At 48.8% G+C, this 14,613-nt stretch overlaps 6 protein-coding genes across 6 annotated transcripts; 3 read left to right on the forward strand and 3 right to left on the reverse strand.

Moving 5' to 3' along the window:
* Positions 1–66: 66 nt before the first annotated feature.
* Positions 67–1,366, reverse strand: Z518_03112 (uncharacterized protein; the record flags this gene model as incomplete). Its single annotated transcript, XM_013420138.1, has 2 exons — positions 67–1,140; positions 1,190–1,366. 2 exons carry the CDS (start codon positions 1,364–1,366, stop codon positions 67–69), a joined length of 1,251 nt encoding a protein of 416 aa, XP_013275592.1.
* Positions 1,367–1,579: 213 nt separating this feature from the next.
* Z518_03113 (uncharacterized protein) lies at positions 1,580–2,281 on the forward strand (the record flags this gene model as incomplete). The annotated part of the gene is made up of 1 exon (XM_013420139.1): positions 1,580–2,281. The coding sequence occupies one exon, from the start codon at positions 1,580–1,582 to the stop codon at positions 2,279–2,281; it is 702 nt and encodes a 233-aa protein (XP_013275593.1).
* A 96-nt stretch (positions 2,282–2,377) lies between these two features.
* Z518_03114 (uncharacterized protein) lies at positions 2,378–4,546 on the reverse strand (the record flags this gene model as incomplete). The annotated part of the gene is made up of 1 exon (XM_013420140.1): positions 2,378–4,546. The coding sequence occupies one exon, from the start codon at positions 4,544–4,546 to the stop codon at positions 2,378–2,380; it is 2,169 nt and encodes a 722-aa protein (XP_013275594.1).
* Positions 4,547–5,195: 649 nt separating this feature from the next.
* Positions 5,196–7,533, forward strand: Z518_03115 (uncharacterized protein; the record flags this gene model as incomplete). Its single annotated transcript, XM_013420141.1, has 2 exons — positions 5,196–6,505; positions 6,555–7,533. 2 exons carry the CDS (start codon positions 5,196–5,198, stop codon positions 7,531–7,533), a joined length of 2,289 nt encoding a protein of 762 aa, XP_013275595.1.
* Positions 7,534–8,422: 889 nt separating this feature from the next.
* Z518_03116 (uncharacterized protein) lies at positions 8,423–12,100 on the forward strand (the record flags this gene model as incomplete). The annotated part of the gene is made up of 1 exon (XM_013420142.1): positions 8,423–12,100. The coding sequence occupies one exon, from the start codon at positions 8,423–8,425 to the stop codon at positions 12,098–12,100; it is 3,678 nt and encodes a 1,225-aa protein (XP_013275596.1).
* A 413-nt stretch (positions 12,101–12,513) lies between these two features.
* On the reverse strand, positions 12,514–13,606 carry Z518_03117 (uncharacterized protein; the record flags this gene model as incomplete). Its single annotated transcript, XM_013420143.1, has 2 exons — positions 12,514–13,441; positions 13,563–13,606. 2 exons carry the CDS (start codon positions 13,604–13,606, stop codon positions 12,514–12,516), a joined length of 972 nt encoding a protein of 323 aa, XP_013275597.1.
* Between the last annotated feature and the right edge of the window lie 1,007 nt (positions 13,607–14,613).

The following is a 14,613-nucleotide window of genomic DNA, read 5'->3' on the forward strand; positions in this document are numbered from 1 at the left end:
ATTGAAGCCAAGGATTCGAGATGAGGTCAAGCTTGGATGAATAGCTTCGTATTTTGTGGGTATTTTTCACGATACGTCGTTCATGTTGGATTTCATTTTTGGTTTGCGACTTCTCCTCGATCCTGGCGTAAGTTTCTTCTCTCCTCTAGAGGAAACGCCGCTCCCTTCTGTAGCTGGTCCTTCATTATTCTTCTTCCTTTCTGCTTCTTTCTTAGCCAGAGCTCGTTTGACGGCGCCTTCTTTCTCCAGTTGCTGTATTTGCTTCTCACTGAACTCCCAGAGTTTCTTCGCTATTTCTTCATTCTGTACTTCAGGCCTCAAAGGCTGGCGCTCGCTGCACTCTTTGATCAATTTACCACCAGCGCCTCGTCCGTATTCGGCATCCATCGCGGCGAGAAGGTAGCTCTGAGCGCCTTGCAGTGGAGATTTGAGGATAAGCCACCACAAGGGATATGTGATCAAATATAGGAAGAGTCCCCATATCAAGCCTCCAGTTAACCAGCGTCGGGTGCCCGGAGTACGGCAGAAACCGGGATCAACGATCAATGCTCGAGCGTTGTTCAGTTGCTTGTCGGGTCTTTTGTAAGCGTCGAGGTGATTTTGAAAAGCATAAGCAAAAGTCATGATTGCTAGCTTGCTTCGGGCATAAGAAGTACTACCAGACTTTGCAGCAGATTCGGTATCCTTCAATTCCAACTTGCCTCCAATATAGCTACTGCACGTGCTGAACAAGATCCTCACATCTCGATCCGGGGGTTGAGCCCGAATGGCCGGCGACAAAATGCTCAGCAGATGGAAATTACTCAGATAATTGATCGCCCATTCTGCTTCTAATCCATCCATTGTCTTTTGACTCGTACCGAAATAAGGTGTCATCACATTTGCGCAGAGGATAATCATGTCCAATCTTCGCGGAGGTGCATTGTCCACCCATTTTGTCGCGAACAATCGTATCGAATGTAGGGAAGAGAGGTCGACTTGTTCGGCATAAATCAGTTCGTTGTTCGTAATGGTTCGTACATCTTCAATGTAATCGATGAGGAAAGGATCAGAAGGAGCATGATGGGATAGGAGAATAATTTGGGCTCCTCTCGAGGCCAATTCTTGCACAACGGCGGCACCTATTCCTGATGTACCTCCCTGGGAGGGACCGTTAGAATTAAGTCTCACATCGACAGGGGAGACATACTGTCACCATCACCACCTTTCCATGCATGACTCGTTCGGAACGACATTTTGCTCCGCCAAAATAGAGTTTCAGTAAGGCGACCACACCAATGACGGCTGTAACTTGGGCAATGGGCCAGAGGTAGGGAATATTTGAGAGGCCTCTGTTGAAGACCTCCGCCAGTGCAGGAATGGGCATTTCGTGCTCTGTGCAAGGCGCTCTGCGCGAGGCGACAAGAAGAATTGGTGGTCTGGAATTCCGCCCCAAATAATATAAATTATTCCCCAAGTTGTTTCGGCCTATCATAGTCGGTGGGTGCCTGGAAACCTTGGACGAAAATGACGCCACCTCCGGCCCCTTCGTGCATTTATTTTCAGAGCCACATCTTTTTTGCAAAACATCGCACACAAAATGGTGGACACGGGTGAAGACTACTTTTTGCCAGTAGAAGGCCAACGAGTATTTGGTGCAGGTATCAAACATAAGCGAATCGCTTTTGTACCTGCTTCTGCCGAATCCTCCACCTCAACAACCACCGCACCCACGTCGACCAACGCTGGCTCTCACTATCTGTCGATCGTTCTCCCCAAAGAAACTGAAGAGGCGGCGAAGCGTAGCAAAATTGATTCGGAAGAGAAATCCATTGAAATCGGAGCAGAAACATGCGCGGTCTGCAAGCAGCCCATCTCGTCTACAAATGATAAAGTTGCAATCAACAGCCACGAGTCCTCCATAGCACATCAAGTCTGTCTCGAGCACTCACATCCGCCGTCACATTTGGACCGAAACCATGTGGGTGTCAAATATCTAACAACCTACGGATGGGATCCAAACAGCAGGAAAGGATTAGGCGCCAGGCAGGAAGGAATCAGAATACCCATCAAAGCCAAGGAAAAGCACGATACTGTAGGGCTTAGAGAAACCGGTGAAGACGATGACAAACATGCGACGAAGAGGAAGAAGAATGTCCCGGCGAAGAAAGAGGATAAAATTGTAAAACTCAATGCCAAACAGGTCAGAATTCAGGAAATGGAAACCAAGAAAAGAACCGAGAAATTGCGACAATCGTTTTACGGACCAGATTTGGAGAAATACCTGGGTCCAAATGGCTGACCCCAAGTATATGTACGGAATAAGCCTGTGATCCGACTTCAAGGCCCTCATGTACACATCTCCCTGAAGCTACGCTGACTTGTCGAAAAGCATATACTAATGCTTCTTGAACAAACCAAGGTGTTTCTTCTCCTTCTTCAACTTCCCGTGACTATCAGCTGCTGATGGGTTTTGATAAGGGGATGAAGACGGCTGTGAAGTTCTCATCGGAGGGGTAGCGGTACCAACTCCTGGACGAACTCCATTTTCTGGCCTTCCACCAATATTCATCTTTTGCATGGCCTCTGTCGGGGGTCTCATCGAATCAGGTGGTCTCCCATTTGGAGGAGCTTGAGGCCTCGGTTGCTGGCCTTGTGGAGGAGGTTCCGACATCCACGCAGGTAGTTTGGGTTGTGCTCTGTCAGTTGGTAGGTCGAGCTGCCTTCGACCAGCACTGAGAAGGCTCACCTGTCGCAAGAAGTTCTTGGGAGTGATCATATGAGTGGTGGCCAGAAATATTTCCTTTCCAGCCATCCGTGACACATCATAACAAGCTCGGGCCTCGGAATAAGTGGCACCGCCGGCCATGAAAACGATGATACGCTGGCGAGGCTTGTTGGACTGAGATCGGGTTTGTGCCCAAGTAGGCTTTCCCGTATTTCTCAGAGATGTCTGTGAGAGACCCATCTGACTGTTGGGATCGTTTAAATGAGGTTTGACGGGTGGGAATACGTTCGAATCCAGAGTCCCTTGGCATTGCTCTTCAAGCAAATATCTCAATGCCGGTTCGAATCTAGATAAACTAACTTCCTCAGAGTTGGTGTTTTCTCTCATTCGGGGTGTGAATAAAGGAGGAGGAATCGGTGTATTGTCTTTTAGCGGTTTTTCAATCCTTGCACCCAACGTGATCAGGTTGTATATTATTTCCCCATCCATGGGCGACAATTGACCATGACATCGCAGTTTCTCGATGTCGCCACGGAGAATACCATTCCGGTACAAAATGTACAATATCAATAATCTGACACGATCCTCATGTATCACACTGTCATCATCAAGAAGTCTGGCAAGTTGATCCGCGAGATTTTTGGGCTTTTTGTTGTCCTCATCCCATCCTGTAGCCAGAGACTGCTCGACAGATACGACATCCAGAAGTTTGTGGTCTGCAAATATTTTGGCACACTTTTCAGCCATGTCAATGTGCAAGGAGAAAGCTTCTTTGCCTTCCTGAAACTCAGGGAGACCCGCCAACATATCTTTGATCGTGTTGATGCTGGCAGGTTGTCCATCACTGTTATCAGCAAACTGAGGATTCTTTGCCTGAAATTTTTTGAATTCTTCGCTCAGTTGTACCAAAAGATCTTTCATGTGCATATGACGGTGACCGACCCAGAGATGGTCTTTCTCACCGATCTCGACATCTTTTTCTTCCTGATCTGGTTGACCTCTTCTGATGACGTTCCGATAGGTAATTTTGTCTTCATCATCCCTGATAGGTAGCAAATCCATTGCCATCGCTTGATATGTGAGTTCGTGGACAAAAGGTGACATCAAATCCATTGACCTATCGGTAATCACCAGAACCGCTCGGGGCCGATTTGTTTGATTCTGCGGAGGGAAGTCGTTTCGTTCGTCTCGGGCATAGTTGTCCAGCGCGGATTGTACGAAGCTTGCCAGATGATAGCATAGAACGTCGGCTGCGTGTCTTTGGTGTTCTCGGGGCTTGTAAAACCTGATCAACGGGTACTCTCCGAGCGAGACACAAATCGACACGATCTTCTGAGTCAAATCATCTAGGTGGCTCTTGACCAACGGGTCACAAGCCGGATGGAAGAGAACATGAAAACTCCATGGTTCCCGAAACAAAATTAGATTCGATTCCCGAGGGAAATACTCGGCGTTTAGAGCGCGAGATTCGACGATTTGGCGTGCCCGAGATTCTGATCGAAACAGTTCTTCTCCGAGAGGGCGTGGCAATTGCGACGTCCAGATAAGGTGGGCCTGACGGTATCTCTTCCGACTCAGGTCCGCCTTCAGACATTCCACGATGTGTGGTAACGGAGACAGGAGGTAGATTGCATCTGTGTCTGCCTGTGTCTGCCTGCGATCCTCAATCTGCTCAATGTTGGTGATGTTGACGTTCAGTATGTCATCTTCTTTTGTAACATTGTACACCAGCCGTCTACTCTTTTCATCCAATATTAAAACCTTCCAGTCTCGTCCACTGATTTTCCGGATCGTGTCGATGATGATACTTCGCTGTATGTCGATGATGGATGTTGCCATGGCGGCCGCGGCTAATGAAGGGAGTGACTGATGCTCACATGCTCATGAGATGTTTTGGAAATTTCGGAGTCGAGTTCGAGATTGTGCAGAGAGGTCAAGCAGTTTCTAGAGTGGTGCTTGGATGTTTGTTGTCCAAAATTGGATTGTTGGACGGAGAGAAGCAGTGGGATGCAACCTATGCTAGTCGAGTAAAGACTCGGTGTGCCACTGGCGCTGTAACAGGACCCGTGACAGTCTCGCGACACCAGCCTCGTACCGACAATTAAACCCTGGACATCGAACTGCTTATCTACCGTTGGAGCAGGCTCATTTTGAGCTCTATTTCGCATTCTGCAAGCCGGAATGTGTCTTCAATATGTAGAGGTCACGCTGAGTTCCAGGGTTCTGTCTCTGAAGGCAACGGTTGCAGTGGGCACAGGCCAGCTCCTCAGGCGCTCAGAAAGCTATTGGTTGGAGACGAGTTCTCCAAGTTTACCAACCAGCGAAATTACCTATTTTTCCAGATCGCAGTTCTGAGATAAATGCATTCATCCACCCCGTCAACATTTTCGGGTCGGCGTTTTCCTACATGAGTGTATCAACTGATTTGAATTGACCTTTCGTTCCAATTATTTCCCTCTGCTTGGCCTCCATCAGCATTCAACGGGGCATGTTCTCTTTGTGGACCCGACGAGGACAATGCCTTCTCTGTTCCTTTCGAGCCCTGGTTACTGCGCCTTCAAAGCAATATCCCCATGGACGCAATGACTATAGGACGACCCAGCCGTCGCGCCGAAAAATCTCCGAGACCTCGCGTCGAACGAAAAGCGCCCCGAATTCTAGATCGACGAGGGCGAACTCGCGGGGTGCCTCGAAATCTGCCACTCTTTCTTCTGACATTGTCCTGAATCGGGTTCGAAAGGCTCTGGACGAATTGAAAATTCGACTGGCGTCCATTCCAGCCTCCACAGATCCTACGCCGAACCAACTGGATGCCCTTGATCCCGACCAAATATATTTCAAGTCGTTTAAGGAAAGCCTGGAAGAAATTTTGAGGTTCAAGGATACTTCCAAAAGCGCCTGGGGACGAAGCATAGCATCCGAGATTGGAAGATCATTTGTGTCTCCCAATTGGCGACAAGATCTCCAAAAAGCTTTACATTTTGGCTTCATCGATCATGTTCTTCAGAAGAAGACCGAAGAAAGTCCGGGGAAAACATCACCGATCGCGGACATGCGGTTTCCGACGGAATGGTACTCTGGTGCTCGTCAGCTTCAGAGGGATATTCATCTTCATATCGGTCCAACAAATTCAGGCAAAACCTACAACGCATTGAAACGATTGGAAGAGAGTGGTAACGGGTTTTACGCCGGCCCTTTGAGATTATTGGCCCATGAAGTCTTCTCCAGATTCAAAGCCAAGGGTGTTTCATGCGATCTAGTAACTGGTGACGACGTCAGACTTGATGACAATCCCAATGTCTTGATGTCTGCATCAACGGTGGAAATGGTGGATACGTCACGCTCCGTTGAGGTTGGTGTTATCGACGAAATACAAATGATCACTTCACGAGAGCGCGGATGGGCTTGGACTCGGGCGTTTCTAGGAGCGAATGCCAGAGAACTTCATCTGTGTGGAGAGCCCAGAGTTCTTCCACTGATTCGGGAATTGACCGCGTCCACGGGTGACACCCTACATGTCCATGAATACAAGCGATTGAATCCGCTAAAAGTCATGACCAAAAGCCTGAAAGGAGATCTCAAGAGCCTGCGGAAGGGGGACTGTATTGTCACCTTCTCTGTTATGAATATCCATGCCATGAAAAAACAAATTGAGGTGGATACCGGCCGTCGATGTGCTATTGTTTATGGTAGCCTACCTCCTGAGACCCGCGCTCGACAAGCTGCCTTGTTCAATGACCCAAACAACGATTATGATTTTTTGGTTGCCAGCGATGCGATTGGGATGGGGCTAAATTTGTGTGTGACGTCCCTTCCGTGCAAATCATCCAGGCTAACAATTGGGCAGGAGCGTGAAACGAATCATCTTCCATAGCGTGTACAGATTCAACGGATCTCGAATGGAACAGCTCACCGTGTCTCAAATCAAGCAGATTGGTGGTCGAGCCGGTCGGTATCGAAGCTCACATGAAGCCATGAATAATTCCGGGAAGTCCGACGAGTCCTCATCAGCCAGTGTCGGCCTCGTCACCACCCTCAACGATGAGGACTTACCCACCATCACCAATGCGATGAATGCCGAAGATCCACCAATAAAAGTGGCGGGTCTATTACCCCCGGGCGATTACCTGGAAGATATATCAATCAGGCTACCCAAAGGAATTCCTTTCGAATACCTTTTGAAGCGTCTTTCCAAGGAGGCTGAATTGCATCATCGATTCAAAATGTGCAGCATCGACGACCAAAGTCGAGTGGCCGAAATCATTGAACCGGTCCGTGGCCTGACCACCCATCAGAGGATTTTATTCACTGCTGTTCCCATGAGCTCCACATCGGCAACAGCAAAACGAGTGGTAAGAGCTCTAGCCGAATGCTTGGAGAATCACCGACAGGTCTCGATTGTCGACATCCCAGCCATCCCACTCGAAATACTCGAGCAGCCGGTCTCGGGAGATCGAGCATATCTGGAAAGTCTAGAGGAACTCCACAAATCTTTGATAGTGTTCCTCTGGCTCAGCTACCGGTTTGTTTCTACCTTCAAGGATAGAGACATGGCCATGTACGCCAAAGAGCTAACGGAAAAGCGGATTAATACGTGCCTCTTAGAATTTTCGGCCAACCCAGAACTTCGACAACGAGTGTTATCATACAAGTATAAAATGCCGCTTCCAAGACTGCCGGCTCACGGAAACACTCCAGAAGCAACCAAGACTCATAATGACTTTTCACAACATCCAGCACTTCCGGTGGACTGGACTCGTGGTTCTTCAGATCTTGAATTTGAAGAACCCCAATCTTCAGCAAACGCCGTCACGACACATGCATAAAATACTCATGTGAGTGCGGTATAATGCCGTCTACTGTGGTCAAGTCCATTCATCCTTGCATCGTCATTGGTAGCAGATCGAGACCTGCCTCTTGGTGTCGAAGGCATAGAATCGTGCAATACAACCATTCCACTGGCGAGGATTATCCAGTTGATATTTGACCGTATGGACGAGCAAGATTTTGGTCCCGATGATCTGAAATGACATCTCCACCACTGGTTTGGGGTATGTTTACCGTTCGGTCACCACTTTATCTGCACCTCCGGCTTCGGGATTGGCAGCAGCCATCTCGCGAACGATTGGGTCTTATTGCCGCGCACCATCCAGCGATTCAGAAAATGGCCTGGCTTTCTTGTATCATATCCTTCTCTTTCGGCATCTTCGGCTTCTTCACTAACATAATCGACTGTTTCTTCGTCGGCGGAGTCATGGTCATCCAAGTTGACTGTGGCTGTCAGCGTTTTGTACTCTCATGGTGCCGAGAGAAGAGAAATAGTACCGGTGTACTCTATGATAAAGAGGATCCCATGTACCAATAAAGATAGAGGAGGGTCTTGCATGGCAATTGTACAGAAATGATGTACACACCATTCGGATCCTTATGACTGAGACATCGCTTGATCTTGCTCGAATGTTTCCCATGATGGATAGGAGTGAATGCCAAAATGACTTTTACCCTGGTAGAGTAGATATGAAGGCTCGACCTTGCCAAGATATATAAATCGGCAGCGGATCAAAACCTTGGAGTCTGATTTGGTGCATCTTTGCCACTGCCCCGAAATCCCAACCCCGGCGATCTCGAACTTCCAACTTTCAACTACATGTCTTCAACTGGCTGGACCAAGTCCGTCCACAAACTGTACACCTTTCCAGGGCCCTGACTCTGGTCATGGACGACTTTACTTCCCTCGAACTCCTGTCCCTCGTTTCCAAAGTCACCTCCGAATTACAGAACCATCTTGGTATCAACGACAAAACGCTTGCCGAATTTGTGATCGATCAACATGAAAAATGTGGAGGCCAACTATCCGAGTTCAAGGACGCCATGGTGGCCATGGGGGCAGAGTTCCCCAACAGTCTGGTCGAGAGTATCGATCGATTAATCGTGACCATGCATCCCAAATACAAGAGTCGGAAACAACCTACACCAAATGGGAATTCAGACTTGGATGAGTTGGATGCTGTCGGACGCAAGGCGCAAGTTTTCAAAGGATTAGCAGTTCCGGATCGTGAACAAAATTGGGATGACTACGAGGATGACATGGTGGGACAAAAAACTATTGACGAGAGTCGGCCGTCCGATGACGCCGATACATTTGCACTCCTGGAGGGTCTTGCCGGCAAAGCCAAAAATGGGACCAATGGAACCAGTCAACGTAGGAAGAGAAGTCGAAGTCCGGATCGTGACGATTATCCAAGAGGCAGGAAGCCTAGACAAAAGTACTGGTCTCGGAGTCCCAGCCCGCAGGAAGAGAAGAGGCCACGCCGATTTCGAGATGACGAGTATGACAGTCGACCAAATGGTTACAGAGAGAGACACGGCGACAGGCGGAACGGTCATCATACGAGCAGGCGACGCGACTATGACGATGACGATGGCTTTCGAAGACCTCCTCGGCAAGAAGTTGACGAATCTCCTGTTCTTTACAAAGTTTATGACGCCATAATTAATGGGATCAAAGATTTTGGTGCATTTGCCAGTCTTCGAGGGGTCAGAGGCAATGTCAGTGGTCTGATTCATGTCTCGGCTGTTCAAGAAGGCGCAAGAGTCAACCATCCCTCGGATCTCCTGTCTCGAGGACAACTTGTCAAAGTCAAAGTGATCAAAATGGAAGACAACAAAGTCAGCCTTTCAATGAAAGAAGTTGACCAGGTCTCTGGTCAGGATTTAGTGCCCTCCCGACGAATTGCCTCGGGCGCCAACATGGAACGGTTGAACGGCTTGTCCTCGAATGATCGCTACGGAAACCTAGGCAGCACCGTGCCCGTTATTGAAGATGACTACAATTCGAAATCGAACAAGAACAAGAAGAGAATGACGTCTCCGGAAAGATGGGAAATTAAACAACTGATTGCCTCAGGAGCAATATCTGCTCAAGATTATCCTGATATTGACGAAGAATATAATGCCACCTTGACCGGGGGGGGGCAATTTGAAGAGGAAGAAGATATCGACATCGAAGTCAGAGAGGAAGAACCGCCGTTCCTCGCTGGTCAAACGAAACAATCCCTCGAGCTATCACCCATTCGAGTTGTGAAAGCGCCGGAAGGATCCTTGAATAGAGCAGCTCAAGCAGGAACAGCATTAGCCAAGGAGAGAAGGGAATTGAAGCAACAAGAAGCTGCCGACAGAGCGGCAGAAGAGGCATCTAAGGTTGACCTGAATGCCCAATGGCAGGATCCTATGATCAACCCTGAACAGCGGAAATTTGCGGCAGACCTTCGACAGGCTCAACAGCAATCATCACGAGCAATCGAAGCTATTCCCGAATGGAAGAGAGCAACCCAGAGCAAGGACCAATCCTTCGGCAAAAGGACAACCATGACGATCAAACAACAAAGAGAGTCACTTCCGGTCTTTAAATTTCGAAAGCAATTACTCGAAGCAATTGATCAAAATCAATTGCTCATTGTGGTTGGAGACACTGGTTCGGGCAAAACAACCCAAGTCACACAATATCTTGCTGAAGCAGGTTATGCCAATCACGGAATGATCGGTTGTACACAACCTCGTCGCGTTGCCGCCATGTCGGTGGCAAAGCGGGTGTCGGAAGAAGTTGGTTGTGAACTTGGGAAGGAAGTTGGCTACACCATTCGTTTCGAGGATCGAACTTCTCCAGAAACCAAGATCAAATATATGACCGACGGCATGCTCGAGAGAGAGATTCTACTCGATCCAGATCTGAAAAGATACTCGGTCATTATGCTGGACGAAGCACACGAAAGAACCATTTCTACCGATGTCCTCTTTGGTTTGCTGAAAAAGACACTCAAGAGACGCCCCGATTTAAAGCTTATTGTCACCTCGGCCACTCTCGATGCAGACAAGTTTTCCGAATACTTCAATCAGTGCCCTATCTTTTCAATTCCAGGAAGAACATTCCCGGTCGAGATTATGTATTCAAGAGAGCCTGAAGATGACTATTTGGACGCCGCATTGACCACCGTGATGCAAATTCATCTGACTGAACCCCCTGGCGATATTTTATTGTTCCTGACCGGACAAGAGGAAATTGATACCAGTTGCGAGGTTCTATACGAAAGAATGAAAGCCCTCGGTCCGAGTGTGCCGGAGTTGATTATTCTGCCTGTCTATTCGGCCCTACCCAGTGAAATGCAGAGCAGAATTTTTGAACCAGCGCCACCCGGGAGCAGAAAAGTGGTCATTGCTACCAATATTGCCGAGACGTCCATCACGATCGATCAGATTTATTACGTGATCGATCCCGGTTTTGTCAAGCAGAATGCTTACGATCCTAAACTCGGCATGGATTCTTTGGTGGTGACGCCAATCTCTCAAGCCCAAGCCAAACAGAGAGCAGGCCGAGCAGGAAGAACGGGACCGGGAAAATGCTTTCGCTTATACACCGAAGCCGCCTACCATTCTGAGATGCTGCCTACCACCATTCCCGAAATTCAGCGTCAGAACCTCTCCCATACCATTCTCATGCTCAAAGCAATGGGTATTAATGACCTGTTGCATTTTGACTTTATGGACCCACCCCCCACTAATACCATGTTGACTGCTCTCGAAGAACTCTATGCCCTCTCAGCTCTTGATGATGAAGGTCTTCTTACTCGCCTGGGTCGAAAAATGGCCGATTTCCCCATGGAACCGGCTCTCTCCAAAGTTCTCATCGCCTCAGTCGACATGGGCTGTTCGGAAGAAATGCTCAGCATCGTCGCCATGCTCTCTGTTCAGACTGTATTCTACCGCCCAAAGGAGAAACAACAACAAGCTGACCAGAAGAAAAGCAAATTCCACGATCCTCACGGTGACCACCTGACTTTGCTCAATGTTTACAACGCCTGGAAAGCGTCCCGGTACAGCGATCCGTGGTGTTTTGAAAATTTCATCCAAAAACGACAAATTGCCCGCGCTCGTGATGTTCGACAACAACTCGTCTCCATCATGGACCGGTACCGGCACCCGATCGTCTCTTGTGGCCGCAACACTATCAAGGTCCGCCAGGCCTTGTGTTCCGGGTTTTTTAGAAATTCAGCCCGCAAGGATCCTCAGGAAGGGTATAAGACACTCATCGAAGGGACACCCGTCTACATGCATCCGAGTAGTGCGTTGTTTGGGAAGCCGGCCGAACACGTCATTTACCATACCCTCGTGCTCACGACGAAAGAGTACATGCATTGTGCGACGGTGATTGAGCCGAAGTGGCTTGTTGAAGCGGCGCCGACGTTCTTCAAAGTCGCGCCCACGGATCGTCTGAGTAAGCGCAAGAAGGCCGAGAGAATTCAACCATTGCATAACAAATACGCGGGCGAGGATGAATGGAGGCTTAGCGCGCAGAAGAGGCAGGGCAGGGGTGGTGGCGGTGGCACTTGGGGTTGAGCTTGAAAGTTGATCAAGGTTCTGGATCTAGATCTACGGGCACGGTGGCGGTGGGATGGGAACGGCTGTAGGAAAATCATCAGACGGTGTCGATGGATATGGATAGACGATACACCCAAATCAATGCTCGATGAAGATCAAAAAGCGTCTCTAGCTCCCTGTTCCTTCTCTATTCTTCATGTCGTCGTTCTTTTGTGCTTTGTGCTTCGAATAATGAGTCTTGACTTTGAAATGGACCTTGGTCTTTGTTCTTCGCCTGGATCTTTCCTCGCGTATCTGTCTGGCCTTCTGGACATACGTAACCCCTCCCCCCCTTTCTCTGCCCTCGTACTCACCGTCCTATCAAGACATGTATTCGTATACGTCGTCAATCCATGTATCGTTGATGTTTTGGATGGGTGTTTGAATGTCTATTACCAGCCCTTCGCATCCTCTCCATGATTTCTATTCCGACTGTAGTCTTTATCCTTGAAAATGTTCTTCACCCCCTTCAGCACAGGTGGGGCCAACACCACATCCTGTAAATTCCTCTGCCTGGCCAACTCTCCTTCCTCTCTCCTTTTCTTTTCAAGTACTTTCCATGGATCTGCGTCGCCAACATCCCCTTTCCCGCCACCTTTTCTTTTCCCTATCTTCTTCCTCTTCTTGCCCGGCCCCGCAGAGGTAAAGGGAGATTGAAAATGGTGATGGCTGTCAATGCCGGCTTTCAACCACAACAGCGCATCTTCCTCGCGCTGATCTGCAAGTGCTTCATCTTCTTCTTCGCGACGTGCTTGGAGCTTAGCTTCTTCGGCACGCCATTCGTGCTGGATGCGTTGGAGGCGGCGGTTGTTTTTGCTTAGTGGTGCTCTCAGCTTTTCGAGACCGGGGATGTTGTTGGTCCGGGTTTGCTGTTTGGGAATGCCGTTCAACGGTAAGCTTTGATCGACGCGCGCTGAAAAGTCTGAAAGGCGCTCGCCGGGAAGGATTTTTAATTGTGGATGTGCTGTCGGTGTAGGATGTGGGTTTCGTGCGGGTGCGCTGGACTCAGGGTCAGGGACATCGGGAGATTCTGCGTCATTGGATGTGGACTCGGATTTTGAGCCCTTTGGCTTTGCTTTCTGTTTCTTTCTCGGTCTATCTCCATTGTCGAGGCCTGAAGAGATGCGCTTGCCGGTCTTTTGAAAGGCCATTAATCGTGCGAATGCTTTGGGGGTGTCGTCTTCCATTCCCGTTCCCATTCGTTTCTTTTGCTTTTTCTCTTGTTGTTTGCGCTTCTTGTCGCGGTCAGATGTGAAGATTGATTCCTGTTTCTGATGTACGGAGAGAGTGCCTGCGCGGGAGGAGGGAGGGAGGTCAAAGCTATGGCAACGACGGTGTCAGATATATCCATCTGAAAAGAACTCATCGCTCGAAGGAATTGCAGGATAGCGAGTGACTGGAGATATCGTGATGTAAGTAAGCAGGCGGCAGAGATACGTACTTTGAGTCATCATCGTCGCGCTTCCGTTTGTGCTTGTGGGGCATCTGGTGAGGCGGGTAGCTGTTGAGAGCGTGGGAATGTACAGTTGGAAAGTTCAGAGATGGATGGAAATAGAAGAATAAAAAGTTGCGAGGCTGAGTGCGGAGTTGCAAAATTACGACGTTGAAAACCAAACCCCCCAGCCTTGTGTATGGCAGCAAGTCAGGTCTGTCACAATTCTTCCATATTTCTTTTCCCTCGATCTATCCGGTTTGTTAAAGGCTCTTTTGGCTCTGATTATCTTTCAAGGACCTTTTTAATTGGTGAGCAGATTTACTCCCCAGGTTATAGTGTAATCAATCATCTCCCCCTTTCCCACCAGGAATTTCACGAGCGTTGCAGTGTCCCCATGTCCTCATCCGATAACTTTCTCACGTCGGGATTACACTTGATACGGCTTGAATGCAGATTTTATATGATTGACCAAAAGCGCTCGGGATAAAGCCAAGGAGGATTCTCTACAAAACAAGGGGAGAAACTCACCTGCTCTTCCCGGCCCGGATCTGAAAACGATGCCGGACATCCACGCAGTTCTTCTCCGCTATTTTCTTAACTGTTGAATCCTTGAGCAAAAGTGTCCCCGTCAACCTTCTGCCCGGGTAATGAGGAGTCGCAAGTTTGGCAGGATATCGGCACCCGATAGCTCGTGTTTCTCCCGGCTGCCACGAGCCTTTAATTGCTTCCCACGTTGGTACGAAACGTCCTTGTGGTTCGCGTGATTTGCAGCCGGTATCAACAGGAATTACTGAAAAGGGGAGGCAGAGGATACCGGCTGTATGATCCCAGACAATCGACCTTGCCTTGAACGCACAGGACCAATGTGTGGGGAATCGATCAACGTCATCCAGTCCCATCTTCTTGAGAACTTGATCCGGACACAATTCGATGCTGATGTCCAGGTTTCAGGGCTGACAAGGCGGCGTCTTTACACCGACCACTTCCACCGGCGGAAATTTTAGACACGGCCTCAGATTTCTAATGGTCGTAATAATGGAATGGATTACATACCGGC

This window comes from Rhinocladiella mackenziei (genome assembly GCF_000835555.1).
Source record: "Rhinocladiella mackenziei CBS 650.93 unplaced genomic scaffold supercont1.2, whole genome shotgun sequence".
Classification (NCBI taxonomy): Eukaryota; Fungi; Ascomycota; class Eurotiomycetes; order Chaetothyriales; family Herpotrichiellaceae; genus Rhinocladiella; species Rhinocladiella mackenziei.